The 13,812-nt window shown below is 50.6% G+C and overlaps 8 protein-coding genes across 8 annotated transcripts; 7 read left to right on the forward strand and 1 right to left on the reverse strand.

The window, feature by feature from the left end:
• Positions 1 to 220: 220 nt before the first annotated feature.
• On the forward strand, positions 221 to 868 carry J4E85_000893 (uncharacterized protein; the record flags this gene model as incomplete). The annotated part of the gene is made up of 1 exon (XM_051465182.1): positions 221 to 868. One exon carries the CDS (start codon positions 221 to 223, stop codon positions 866 to 868), a length of 648 nt encoding a protein of 215 aa, XP_051331703.1.
• A 589-nt stretch (positions 869 to 1,457) lies between these two features.
• J4E85_000894 (uncharacterized protein) lies at positions 1,458 to 1,835 on the forward strand (the record flags this gene model as incomplete). Its single annotated transcript, XM_051465183.1, has 2 exons — positions 1,458 to 1,665; positions 1,777 to 1,835. The coding sequence occupies 2 exons, from the start codon at positions 1,458 to 1,460 to the stop codon at positions 1,833 to 1,835; spliced, it is 267 nt and encodes an 88-aa protein (XP_051331704.1).
• Positions 1,836 to 2,686: 851 nt separating this feature from the next.
• Positions 2,687 to 3,099, forward strand: J4E85_000895 (uncharacterized protein; the record flags this gene model as incomplete). The annotated part of the gene is made up of 2 exons (XM_051465184.1): positions 2,687 to 2,894; positions 3,002 to 3,099. The coding sequence occupies 2 exons, from the start codon at positions 2,687 to 2,689 to the stop codon at positions 3,097 to 3,099; spliced, it is 306 nt and encodes a 101-aa protein (XP_051331705.1).
• A 1,349-nt stretch (positions 3,100 to 4,448) lies between these two features.
• J4E85_000896 (uncharacterized protein) lies at positions 4,449 to 4,979 on the forward strand (the record flags this gene model as incomplete). The annotated part of the gene is made up of 2 exons (XM_051465185.1): positions 4,449 to 4,487; positions 4,521 to 4,979. The coding sequence occupies 2 exons, from the start codon at positions 4,449 to 4,451 to the stop codon at positions 4,977 to 4,979; spliced, it is 498 nt and encodes a 165-aa protein (XP_051331706.1).
• A 704-nt stretch (positions 4,980 to 5,683) lies between these two features.
• J4E85_000897 (uncharacterized protein) lies at positions 5,684 to 6,552 on the forward strand (the record flags this gene model as incomplete). Its single annotated transcript, XM_051465186.1, has 3 exons — positions 5,684 to 5,867; positions 5,951 to 6,379; positions 6,431 to 6,552. 3 exons carry the CDS (start codon positions 5,684 to 5,686, stop codon positions 6,550 to 6,552), a joined length of 735 nt encoding a protein of 244 aa, XP_051331707.1.
• Positions 6,553 to 7,067: 515 nt separating this feature from the next.
• On the reverse strand, positions 7,068 to 7,511 carry J4E85_000898 (uncharacterized protein; the record flags this gene model as incomplete). Its single annotated transcript, XM_051465187.1, has 1 exon — positions 7,068 to 7,511. The coding sequence occupies one exon, from the start codon at positions 7,509 to 7,511 to the stop codon at positions 7,068 to 7,070; it is 444 nt and encodes a 147-aa protein (XP_051331708.1).
• A 1,000-nt stretch (positions 7,512 to 8,511) lies between these two features.
• Positions 8,512 to 11,079, forward strand: J4E85_000899 (uncharacterized protein; the record flags this gene model as incomplete). Its single annotated transcript, XM_051465188.1, has 2 exons — positions 8,512 to 9,385; positions 10,244 to 11,079. 2 exons carry the CDS (start codon positions 8,512 to 8,514, stop codon positions 11,077 to 11,079), a joined length of 1,710 nt encoding a protein of 569 aa, XP_051331709.1.
• A 384-nt stretch (positions 11,080 to 11,463) lies between these two features.
• Positions 11,464 to 13,230, forward strand: J4E85_000900 (uncharacterized protein; the record flags this gene model as incomplete). The annotated part of the gene is made up of 1 exon (XM_051465189.1): positions 11,464 to 13,230. One exon carries the CDS (start codon positions 11,464 to 11,466, stop codon positions 13,228 to 13,230), a length of 1,767 nt encoding a protein of 588 aa, XP_051331710.1.
• Between the last annotated feature and the right edge of the window lie 582 nt (positions 13,231 to 13,812).

The raw sequence follows: 13,812 nt of genomic DNA on the forward strand, positions 1-13,812 counted from the left end.
GCCCGAAGCCCAGAAGACTGCAACCTGTAAGTCGTCTTCCTTCACTGAGTTGGAAAGAGTCCAAAATGAGTTTGCTATGCACCACATCGCCATCAACGAGAACCTGCGCGCTGTGAATAGTGATTGGGGTTGTCATGCGTTTGGTTTACCGGATCCGCTCAGCGCGGCGAGTGATATCAGACATGACAGGAACTTTTTTGCGCATAGCTTTCCGACGCCGATGGGTAGGGGGATTCAGTTGGAGTGGGCGGTGAAGGGGAAGGCGGAAGGGTATGGGAAACTGTTGGGGCTGGTGGAAGGCAGTGTTTGTGTCCTTCAGGCTCAGCTGGATAATCCGTCGATTTGGGTTTCGTTGGAAAGTCTAGAGAAGGAGAGACTCGAGAGAGAGGCGCGAGAGGAGAAGGAGAGGCCAGTTGTGGAGGGTGTGGAGCAGGAGGACGAGAAAGAAGGTGTGTATGAGGGAGAAGATGATGTGGAGTGCATGGAGCCGACACAGTCGACGTTCTCGCGTGTCTTTGACAGCTTGGGCGGCAACGCAGTCTCACGGTATTGCTTTCGTTTCGGCGTCGTGCGTAGAGCTGGGTGGATGTTATTCGAGTGGTTGGGTGAGATGTTGGAGGAGGCTGATGCTGTTGCTCTATGCAGGGCTGGAGAAGGGGCAACTGAGGAGTGTGGAGAAGGAGATGACTGGGGGAGTCAGGAGTGCGAGATCGAAGATGACAACTGCGGGAGTCAAGAGTACAAGATCGAAGACGGCGACTGCAGGAGTCAAGAGTACAAGATTGGAGATGACGAGTGCCATGGAAGTCGTACGCTAGACGCGCAACCGTCACGGCCGGATAGCGGTTGGGGTGACCCGCAATGGTAGGAGCGAGGCGGCTCGAGAGTGTGGGGTAGAGCAGGACTGGAGGGGTCAAGAGTACAAGATTGGAGATGACCAGTGTAATAGAAGTCTGGATCTTGACGCGCTTCTGTCACAGCCATGTAGTGGTTGCAGTGGCCCGCAATCGTAGGATGGAGGTGGTTCGAGCGCGTCCTCCAACTCTCCGCCAACACTGAGCTCGGGTCCTTGTAAGTGCACGTATACCACACCACGCGACTGATCGGTAGTATAAAAACGGCACGCTTAGTTTGCCATGTCTACTATGGTATCCTTACACTTAAAAAACCCATTTATTTCCAGTCAGCGTCATGGCTGGTACCTCTCGCTTTGGGCATAGCCACGTTACCAAGGATCAGCCTACATGATGTAGTAACAGTCACTCTATCTCACAATTTGTAAATATAGTCACTCGATCCTGGAGATACCTGACTCAGGCGCAGTATAAAAGCTGCTCTCAATATGGGTGTATGCTACTTCACTCTACAACACATTCGAAGACGAGAAACGAGCGGCTTACTACCAAAAATCATTCTCCCTGATCTTACTCAATTCCAACGTCTCGATCACACCCGAAATGGTCGTCCTCACATCCGTCCAAGTCGTCGACATACTCGGCGTCCTCCAGACCAACATCAATACCACAATCACCTTAGCCGACATCATCATCGCTATCAACCGTACTGCTACACCAGCTAAACAGAACGACCACTTGGCGCATCTCACACAGCAACCAAACGGCAGTTACATACTCAGTCCCCGGTCGGGCTTTCGCACTATGGTCGGTGCGTATGACCATGAGCTGATGAATAACTTCAGTTCTGCACTCACGATGCATGTGCAACAAAGCGCGGCCAACAAAAGCTGACTATCATCGATTCTGTAGGCAATTACAGAGACAATTGGCCCGATTTCTGGACCGGGCTCCACGAGAACCCGATTCCAACTGTCTTGAGTAATCGATACGTTGTAGATGCGACGCCTGAAAACCCAAATCCTGTCTAGACGAATCGTGCGGTCGAAGGCTCGCAGGATGGTGTTGTGAGAGGAGACGGCTTGGTGGGGTCTATAATATTACTGGGTGCAGGGAAATTGAAGTTGGTGATGGAATAATCTCTTTCCTTTCTCATGATGGACTGGTAATTGGGCTATACTGAAGTGGTGGAGTCTACTCTCGTTCAATACCAAACATGACTTGCACAAACAAGGATTCCGCGCACAATAAGTGATCCTTGCTCACCTCGGTATTCCACTCAATCAATTTTGACAGCGGACTATATAGGTCGCGTTTCTCGTAGATATGTTTAATCATTATCTCATGTTCCTTCACATCTCCCCTGGACATACCTCATTTAGGCGCTCTCATTGTAATAGGATGTTTCTCTCGAATCCTTAGTCTTCTGAATGTGTCTATTCATGAGTCTACGCTCAGATAGTTGCCTGAGAACCTACACAATAACACGCAACTTAGGAACTTAGACAAAGTACACACCTTTTCGATCACGCTCTATTGTTCTACTATTATCAAGATGTACCTAACTATTGTTTCCCTGCGTATAGCCGCGCTATTCAGAATTTTTCTTCCACAAGACTTAGCCACGTGCAGCCACTCTCTCACTCACCTCGAAATCCTAATCATTCGCTCTTGCGATATCTCACTCCCTCCCAGTATATAAGCAAGCCATCAAGAACCATATATCCCTCTTCTATAAACACCACAATTGCGAGAATAGGTTATACAGTTCAACATCATCAATCCTCTTCCCACCCTTTACAACAAATCCAAGCATACAAATCCCAACAACAATGCCAAACGTCGCTTCAGATCTGATCCCCACCAAGGCCGGCCACCTCCCCGGAATCCTCACTTTCCTCAAGTCCGGTAACCAGGTTACCTTGACCGACATCAGGACCATGTTCGACCAAGTCCACCCTGGTAGCGCCGCGGACCACTTCGAGCCCTTCGAAGGCGGTTACAAGCTCACTCCTCGTTCGGGCTTCGTCAATCTCATCGGTAAGTATAAAACTGGACTGGAAAACAATGTTGGTTCCGCATGAATTACGCATTACTCGACCCACTTGTCCAATAAAGACTGACCGTGAGCTCTTTGTGACCGACAGGCCATCTCAGGGACGAATGGCCAGAGTTTTGGATCCAGATGCGCGAACAGCCCATCCCGGAGAACTTGAGCAACATGCAAGGACCGTCTGTTCAGTAGACTTTCACCTACCCAGGTAGGTACACGGTACGGTCGAAGACGGATTGCGACAAGGGAAGCGGAGCCAGACGGCTACTTTGACGGGACGTCGCGACATGCAACACAGCTGGAGCTATTGGTAATTGTCCGGCTGGGGCTTGATACATGTATTCACAGGGTATTTAGATAGTACGGTCTGCAACCCCAAAATGGGCGTTCACGGAGGAACATAACTTGTGCAGGTAGCCTCTTCGCTACCTGATAAGGGACTATGAATCTAATATTTTTCTGATGTATACAACAGGAGGATCACAAGGATAATGCGAGTGTCTTGTCGATCTAACAATAAAGTTGAACTGAAAAAGATGACGCTCAACGCAAAGGTGTTGATATGTGGCTTCTTTCGTCCGGGGTGGTACGCCCGATGACCTGACGTGCGCCGCCCCCGCCTCGCACATGACTGCGCGCTTCCCCCCACCACATCATCGCACCATGCCTACCTAGGTAGGCAAGTAGGGCTTTCAGTCACCCTAGTGTTGGATGCAGTGTCCAAGTTCTTGTTGGCCAGGGTCGATCAGGTTGGTACAATCTCCTTGGCATCGACTCAGCCACCATGAGTTTGGGATCATGTGTTACGAGGCTGTGCTGCTGCCTTGGGGTCGGTGGGTAGTGTTTATCGCCAGCACATCATTACATGGAGAGTCTGTTCTCAGAGCGTAAGCGCTAGTCACAGAACAACTCTTCGATAGTGGCTTTTGATGGAATCAGTTTCTTATTCACTTCATTCCTCTCTCTACCGCGCTTAGACATACGAGCTTCTCACCCTCTTTAGTTTCCAGCTCATCTACTGTGTAATTTGTTGTAGTGCTGCTAGCGTTTTTTATTAGCAGCTACTTACATCCAATCAGCATAGTCCAATTCGTCCAGTGGTCGCCATGATACCACCGACTGGCCTCGTCGCTGAAAGCGAGATGAAGAGAATGCGGGAATGCGCAACAGAGAATGAAAGTTTGGCTCGCTGCTGGGACAAACCGCATGTCGCTCTGGTGACGATGGAGTGGGCCCCGTCTGCTCTGGCCTATTCCTGGAAGGGTTGGATGTCCTGTAACGAGATGAGAGGCTACTGGAAGCAAGAAGAAGCGATGCCAGTCTTGTCTGTGGAAATCACAACCCCATCATCCCCGGCAGTATCAACCACTGGGGATCAAAGCGATGACAAACAGAACAAAACGCACGAGTACCGATTCTGGATGCGGTCGAAATGGCCGCAGAATGTTGTTCGCATGCGGGAGGACAAATGGCAGGCGAGTCCAAACGACACCCATTCCAGCTTTGTATCGATCAATGATGCTGTCGCGGGCCTCGAAAAGATGTTCCGTGACTTGTCATCAACGCATCCGACAATCTGCGTCTGTTCCCATCGGCCGACTTTGACACAGCAGGGTCTAGCCGACATCGGATTCAAGCTACCAAAAGGCACCATTCTTGTCGACATGATCAAGGTACTAGAGTACCAGTCTAGATTTCGAGACATGCCACTAAAAGTCAAACGCTACATCAATAGTTGCCTGAATGTTGACATGCGCGACGGGGTTCGTTTTGGAGAAAGATTCGACGCAAGCGACAGTGGCGCACTTGCGTCCGACTTCAATAAACACGCGCCAAAATATGGCCAAACCGACGAGTGGCGTGAGATCATCCGTAAGAAAGAAGACCTTCCGGCTGGTACTTTGTTGGGGATTCTTGGGCCCGAGGCAGAAGCCCACCTGCGGCAGATTAAAAAGATAGAGAAGATATACACACTAGAGAGGGATGGGCGCTGGGGAATCGACGAGGCAAAGCAAGCAAAGGAGGATTACCAGAAGCAGCTTGCTATGCTACGCCAACAGACAATTGAGTAGCTCTGAGATCCAGAGCGTCACGATGAGGGGCCATCACGTAAGTTCTGATGCGAGAGAGTTGCTGGACTCGAATAGGTGTGAGATGGAGATGTCACGCTTCCAAGGTTTTTCTCGCCTCAGGTGGGGCCGAAGTCGTTGATTGGCCGGCTTTACGCGCAGTCAGGGGCCGACGCCAACATCTTGAGAGAACTTGCCCGGTGCTACCTAGGTACCTTTACATCACTTTATGATATCAGCAAGTCGCTGATTAGCCAGCTATACGCTTCCACCATTCAATTGATCTCACTACAAATGATCTGCGTTCGACGCGTGACACAGCCTGATGCTAAGCCGACAGCGAAGTTCAGTGTCGGCTTGATTATTTGCTAGCGAAATCTAAGTATTGATCCTCTCGCCCAGCAATCGTATACGCGCTCGCGCGATGACTGTAGTGGAGGCTTTTCATACCTAGGTATGGTGGGCCTCATGAGTGTCGCGCATAGGGCGGGAGGCCCGCCCGAGGAACATCAAGGTACCATCTTCTCTTGTACATACATAGATAAAGCCGTGTGTATAAAACTCGACATGTTACACACCTACATTATTGTATTCCATCAACCTACACACTTCTTTCAAGCGCAACATAGCACTCCTCGACTACTCGAATCAAGATGAGAATCGCAGATGGTCTAGTACTGCTCCTGGCATTACCCGCTGTCGTAGCCATGAAGACAGCCATCGTCTACCGTGGATCCAGCGCTTGCGACAATTGCTCCGAGAGTGTCGGCAGACTCCTCATGAATTCCCCTTACCACTTCAACGTTACGTATGCTGGACCGGACGAAGAAGTGGACCTCAGCCCCTCACTTCTCTCTAAAGCCGATCTCTACGCATATCCTGGTGGACCAGGTCAGTATTTACTAGCCCAATGATGAGAACGTAGCACGTCTTGACTTTGAAGTAAGCACAAAAGACTAAGAATGATTTCACAGATCTCGACGAAGCTTGGGATGAGCTCAAAACGCATGCGAAGACGATCAGAGAATTTGTCAACGGCGGCGGTCGGTATATGGGCTTCTGCCTGGGGGCCTATCTTGCTGGAAAGTCGGCACTCGATCTTATGCCCAGCGGCATCGACGTCGGATCCGAAATACTGCAAGACAAAGCACAGGTTGACGACGACCGAGATACCACGATTCAAGTCGATTGGAAGTTCAATGCTAGCACTGGCAGCCCGACATTGGAGAAGTCCAGATGGGCGTACTTCCAAGAAGGCGCAACGATGCTAGGCTTCAACGACTCTGACCGTGGAATTGTTGCTAGATACTCTGCCAATCAGAACGTCGCTGCCTCAGTCACGCCATACGGTAAAGGCTTTGTTGGTCTTGTTGGGCCCCATCCGGAGGCCTATGAGTTGTGGTGTAAGTTGTACTTCCGGGCTAAGCCCGCAGCTTTGCTAACAATCTATCAAGATAAGGACGCCGAGATTAAAAACCCTGAGGGGATTCGAACGGATATCGGATACGACTTTGTGAAATCCACTATTGACGGCATCCCAGCTAGCAGCAACATACCAGGTAATAGTTGTTCTTAAAAGGCCACTCGTTAGCAAGCCTCGAAGCTCACGCTGAAAGCAGTGTCAGTGATACAAGTGAGCGGCGCCAGCGCTCTCAATGCACCTACCGCTGTGGTATTTGTCCTGTTTGTACCATTCATTGTTCTACTACGTCTACCCATTGGATTATAAGAATATCGATTATAGCATGTCAATACATCTCTCGTAGCTTAGTTTCCCAAGTGCATGCACTGACAAAACCCCCATTCACGTCATTGCTTGGAAAGGTGAGCTTGTCAGGATGTACATTTGCTGTGCCAGCCTACAAATAAATCCACAACAGCCTCCAGAGAAGTATCAAGTGGCATCGATTACTGGATTACACCTTTATGCCCGGTCATCTACCAACAGCCATCATTCGATTAATTTGACAGGAGGTAGAGACAAAACGCTTTCGACAGTTACCATGAATTTTCTTTAAAACAACTCAAGTTCTACGAAACCAAACAGTACAGGATCTCCAACTTGTGACTGCTGCTCGTCACTCAGGTACTTCAAGGAGCGCATTTACTCCCGCACAAAACTGGCCAGCACTCAGAGCAATCAGGGTCCGGCTCCGTCTCATCCTTGTGGTTCTCGCAATCCGCGCTCTTGTATTCGACGACACGCTCGTAAATCATGTGTTCGGGCCCTTGGTTCTCTGCACAGTCGCATCCATTTTCGTTCGAAGTGCCACCGCAGTCTTGTTCATAATGGTCAAGAGCTTTCTGGTCGTCAATCAATGCGACGACGTATATGCGCTCTCTCGTATCCGCATCGAACTCTTGATACAGCACCATGTTTACGAACGGCTTGTTGATGATGGAGAATGAGTCGCTGCCATCGTGGGCAGATTGGAGGCTTTCAAGAGCGGCGCGACCAATGTGGATCTCGGGGTGGACTGATAGGAATGCATCTAACTTTGAGGGTGAACTCTCCTGGCTTGGAGCGACAGCCATCGTGGGTTTCAATCGTTGGGTATCGGTCATGTTTCGAGCTGAAGATAGGGCGATAGTTGTATTCTTGGCCAATGTGGTATCGTGAGAGGAGGTTAAATCGAACGAGCAAAAGCCCAGACGATAAGGGTCACCTATGCAAGGCTGAATGCCTCGCGTTCTCTTTCGGAAGCTCAGCCAGCTCTGCGCCCTGGAGCCTAACGCCTAAGCTCTTGCTTCGCCCTGCGGATGTACCTGATCACATAATTCAGACTCAGCCGAATTGTACACCGTTTAGATACTTTCAAGGCTCTACAGCCAAAGAAAGGTAGCTCGGCTTCATGCGGACTTTGGTGGGCGTGGCGAGCTAAGCGCTAGTCCCGTTATAGCAGTCGGTGGGCCTGCGCGTATAGGAGGCCAATCATATCCTGAACGAAGCTGCCCGACGCGCAGCGACCAAAGTTCCCGGCTCACCGCGTACGGGCTGGCAAATCTCCCCCATCGAAGGTTCCCGTATCAACAGTGCAGAACATACGCGTGTGACTCAGACTGGAGCCCGGTCCTGCCAATCTTTGGCCATTAAAGTAGGATGTACGCACACTTCCCCCTGCATATACGCGATGCAAAACACAAAGCCACCATCCGGCGCACGGAGGGTTAGAGCTTTCTCCCACAAGACGCGTACAGGCTGTATCACCTGGTAGGTCAGCAGTGTGGTTTGTCGCACCCCGTAACACCTGGTTTACCTAATTCGCCCAGCAAGCAAAGACGAAAGAAATGCGACGAGACTGAACCAACATGTCAAAGATGCACTTTAGCCGGCTTCGTCTGCGATGGCTACGCATCTGCGCCTCTAAAGAAATGGCAGACCCCGAACGCGCCAGTGCTGGCACCAAAGCCTATCCGAACCGTTTGCTCTTCAAGGGGATCTTCGATCTTCGATCTTCCCAGAACGCTGTTGGTACCAGGCCATCCCCTGGAAACCTACTACTACACTCACTTCTTCACCAACACGATTCACGACATGGAGATATCTGAATCTTTGAACAAGAACTTCTGGCAAAAGGCCTTCCAGGGCCCTAGCCAAAACGTCTCGTGTGTACGACATGCAGTCATGGCTCTTGGCGCCGTCCATTGGCAATTCACAACATGCGACCACGACAAGCCATCAAGTCTTGAAGCTTTTACCCTGTCGCACTACAATGATGCCATATCTGGTCTGATACACGGAAGAGGCACCGCGAACGATGCCCAAACCGATCTAGTCACTATCCTGACATGTTGCGTCTTGTTTGCCATTCTCGAGAGCCTACGCGGCAACTTCAGCGAAGCGATTCGGCACATCAAGTCTGGAACAGAACTCATTGCGAACCACAAACCCAGCACATACCTACCTAACCATGATATTGAGGAACTGGCAGCTATATTCCACGCCATTGGCAGCCAAGTCGGCCTCTTCTCCCCAAACCGTATATTCGCAAACATGACGCCATTCATGGCCCCGAAAAAGAAGTACAACAAACCTGCTGGAAAGCTTCGGGATCTCGTCGAGGCGGAAGATGTGTTGAACACGTTTGATGATGTCGTCACGCACATCTCATGGGACTTGGAGCAGGATCGGGACCATAACAACTCCGAGTGCGAAAAGCAATGGGCAATATTACGACAACGATTGCGAGTATGGGATATACAATTCCAGGCCATGGTGAAGTACCTAGTAGGCACAGCCGAATACACAAGGAACCTAGAAAGAATTGTCAATCTGAAAATCCAGTACAAACTCTGGGAGTTGCTACTAGCAGAGGAAAGCCCTGCATTCGATTGCGACAACCAGCCCACTGGAAATCTCGACGCTGTAGAATGCAGTCTCCTCCTCGACGACCTCGATCGCTTGTGGAGTAAGTCGAAACAACCACTCTACGGACTCAAAACGGATCTCACCACTGCGTTATTCCAGCTATATGTTTTCTGCACTGATGTGGTAGTGCGGCGGAGGATTATTAGTATGCTGCGGTCGCGGAGGAGGAGAGAGATCCTTTGGGATAGTCTGGAGTTGTCGAATTTCCTGGAGAGGGATATGGCTCGGAGGGCAGCTGGGTGCCAGACGGAAATTTGGCCGGATATAGGTCCTTCGCCGGATGAGAATGCGCTGATAGTGTTCAGGACTTAGATATTGTATTGACATGCGTACAGGCTGTGCGAGGTAGGCGCTGATGGGCATCTCGTACTTCTCACCATCTGTACTCTCTCCATATCATGTATGCTCGTTCCAATCCGAGAGGACATTTGTATGCGACGACGCATCCACTGCCACGACAGGTCAGCATCGGGTACAATGAAGATCCCGTCGAGGCTAAATGCGACACAAGTTCTGGAGTCATGATAAGCATTGTGATCTACCTACAAACACCCCAAGTCAAGAGGAGTAGGCACCTCTGATTCGAATTGGAGCCTAGCCTTGCGCCGTGCCAGTTGTTGGAGTTCTACTTCGGTGTACGGCACGATCGTGTTAGCCTTGAAGTGTATTGCTGAAGAACCTAACGTTTCCAGATCGGCAGTGCCGATCTTGAGCTAACTCGAGCCGCTAAAGGCAGGGCCCTCAACAACATTGCTGCCTGCGCGAGCGTAACTGTAGCCAATCGTTGGTCTCCTGCATGGCCGAGCACAATGTCTTTGGCAACGCGAGGACCACCATGCAGTATGCATCACATATAATCAGTCAGGAAGTACCAATCCTTCGAAATGCTCACATTCAGCCCCTTCTGCTACTACCAAACTCACCATCATCATGGTATTCATTTCGCCTCCCTTCGATGTCACATGCCTCACAGCATATATTGTGGCTCCGTTGAACGACAACAATCTCGCGAAAGTCAAGACAGAATTTGAACTCGGCGCCTGCTCTCGATTCCAGCCATTGCTTGAGCTCAAGATCACAAAACCTCCCGCTGATTACATCGGCAAATCCCATCAATATATGCGCGCCAAAGAGAACGAAGCAGGCCGAAAATCCCCATTCGTCGTCATTGACGAAGATGCAGTGAAGAGGAGTGCAGTCTGGTACGTGGATGCCTTTGCCGACGACGAAATGGTGGAAGAGGGGCAAGCAGAAAGTACGCAAGTGGTCGTGAAGCTCCTTGTGAAGACGGAATGCCTGGCTCTGACGTACATAAACTACGAGATTGCCAATATCGACATCGACGAGGATCTGGACAATGCTGAAGTGGAGCGACCGTTGAAGAATGATTTCTTCCAGCCCTTGGTGTCGGATTGCGGTGGAATGGATATGAGAGAGCAACAGCGTGATCAAGACGTGGAAGTGACGGCTGAACCGGGAGAATTCGAGGAGACTAGGGAGAAAGCTCTGCTTGAGAACTTCTCTCCCCAGCCAGATAAACTCGGGAAGCTCAAGGACGAGGTTGCGCGGGCTGCTGGTCTACTCGCAGCGTGGACCTTTATTGATGAGGCGCAGCCGGTGGATATGCCTGATGGCTCACAGAAGACGTTTCCAGCAGGAAGTGTTGTGCTTCAGCAGAAGTACGATCCAGATTTCCCGTGGCCGGAGTACAAGTGGCCAGAGGGTTCATTGTAGCAGTGTATGGTGACAGATTTGGATATGAGGTGTCTCCGATCAAACGACTAGCCGGTGATTAGCTGTGAAGCAGGAATGCCAAATTAGGCCATGACCAGAAAATGACGTCTTCTTCAGAATTGAGCTTTAGCTACATAATACCACCCACGCACAACAACCTCCCCGCCGTCCAATAAGTGAACGCAAGCCGGATATTTTTCCGACATATACAACAAACAAATAGGGACACGAGATACGATTATCTCGTCGATCCGATAAATACTGACAAAGCCATGTACATACCTTCCTGATCGAGACTAGTCGCAAACGTACCACCACTTATCCCCGCGCAACATCCGATAACCAAGACACACCAAGACTCTAACCATCAACAAGCATCACACTATGGCGGGCAAGAATTGGGGAACGCAGACGCCTGTTCCAGTTCCATCGAAGCAGTATAGTCGCTCTTACTACCGGCAATTCGTTGGAAGCGCGTTGTTTTGCTTGGCGGGTTTGGCTTTCTTACGTCATATCACCGTTCCTGTATCGTCGCCATGGCAGCTTCCATCCCGTTCAGGCGATGCCAACTCGAAAGCGCAATGTCCTCAGGTTGAACCCCTGTTCCCAACGAGGAAGACAAAAGAGTTGGATGAGATGGAAAGTTACCTGACGTCCGATGCCTTCCGAGACGTTGCCATCGACCGCTTATCAGGTGCCGTCAAGATCCCCACGCAAAGCTACGACGACATGGGCGATATTGGATCCGACCCGCGCTGGGACATTATGTACTCTTTTGCCGACTACCTTGAAAAGACTTTCCCGTTGACGCATGCGGCATTGCAGTTGGACAAGGTTAATACGCATGGCTTGCTGTATACGTGGGCTGGCACGGATGCGAGCTTGAAGCCTAATCTGGTCATGGCGCACCAGGACGTTGTGCCTGTTCCGGACTCTACGGTTAAGCAATGGACGTATCCTCCGTTCTCTGGTCATTACGATGGGAAGTTTGTTTGGGGCAGAGGTGCAAGTGATTGCAAGAACCAGTTGCTGGCTATTTTGAACAGCGTTGAGGCGTTGATTTCTGCTGGGTTTACTCCTCAGCGAACTTTGATTCTATCGTTTGGGTTCGATGAGGAGATCTCTGGTCGTGAAGGCGCAGGCCATCTCTCAGAGTACCTATTGAAGAAGCTCGGCCACAACTCCATCGCCGCCATCATCGACGAAGGCGCCGTAAACGTCGAAAGTTGGGGTGCAAACTTCGCCATCCCCGGTGTCGCCGAAAAAGGCTACATCGACGTCGACATCGTCGTGCGCATGCCTGGCGGCCACAGCAGTATCCCTCCCGCACACAACGGCATCGGCGTAGCCAGCGAGCTCATCACCCTAATCGAATCAAACGCCTACGAGCCCCACCTCGCAGACGAGAACCCGTACCTGGGCCTCCTCCAATGCGGCGCCTCGCACGCCCCAGACTTCCCGCACCACCTCGGCAAACTTCTCGACAAGCGCTCCAAACGCAGTTCAACGTGCTCGAAGAAGTCCTCAAAAGACGCCCTCGCCCTTGAAGCCGCAAAAGCAGGCCCCGGTATAAAATACCTCTTCACAACCTCCGTAGCCGTCGACATAATCCACGGCGGCGTAAAGACAAACGCCCTGCCCGAACGAACCCAAATCACAGTAAACCACCGTATAAACGTCGGTTCCAGCTCCTCAGCCGTGAAAGCACACATCGCGTCCCTCGCGGCCCAAGTCGCCCAAAAGCACAACCTCACCCTCCACGCCTTCAACGGCACCGAGACCCCCTCGAGTATAACCCTCTCCCACGGCCCCACCATGCTAGAACCCGCGCCCGTAACACCCACATCCCTGGAATCAACCTCACACTCAAACAAAACCGCAACGCCCTACCAGATCCTCTCCGGCACAACCCGTGCGCTCTACGGCAAAGATCTGCTAGTGAGTCCTGGTATCATGACTGGAAACACGGATACGCGCTACTACTGGGATTTGAGCGAGAATATCTTTAGGTATGGACCGGGTTGGGATAGGGAGCAGGTTGGTCTGGGCAATATTCATACGGTGGATGAGAGGGTGGGGGTGCAGGCGCATTTGGATACGGTCATGTGGATGTGGGGGTGGATTAGGAATATGGATGAGGCGGTTTTGTGAGAGAGTTGGTGGTGAATTTGGGGATGTGGGAGATGGGAGATAGATGAGGATGGTTGGAAGGGAGTTGGAATAGCTTGTATTAAGATGGCAGTAAGGAATAGTAGTGGCAAGAGCACGAAGTCAACAGTTTGATACCTTCACGCTTTCGAGTCAAGGAGTATCGGAGGATGTGTTTGATTGAAAAGATTCATTCTTTCATCAAAAGCTCTGTGCATTATGGTATAGATGTGGAATAAGGATGTACCACTCTCGACAGATACCTTCCGAAAGCGGTCCAAGTATCTTCCGAGAGTGGTACAGTCTCAATCACACCTATACCATAATGAACACCGCTTCGATGAACATGATGATAATTTTGTCTCTCTCTCTCTCTCTCCTCTTCCAACAGCAGCTATGCTACGTTCTCGTCTTCTGCCATGAAATGCTCAGCTGGACCCAACGCCAAAATGTGTATGTACACGCAACAAAGCGCTCATAAGACGCATCGAACGATTAAGAGAAAACCATGATATCATATCGAATCCCATCTTCAGGCACACATTATGCCCACAACCATCCAATCAAAAAAAGAAAGAGGAAAGC

The sequence above is a fragment of the Alternaria conjuncta genome (assembly GCF_024043145.1).
Source record: "Alternaria conjuncta strain BMP 0040 chromosome Unknown scaffold_1, whole genome shotgun sequence".
Lineage (NCBI taxonomy): Eukaryota > Fungi > Ascomycota > Dothideomycetes > Pleosporales > Pleosporaceae > Alternaria > Alternaria conjuncta.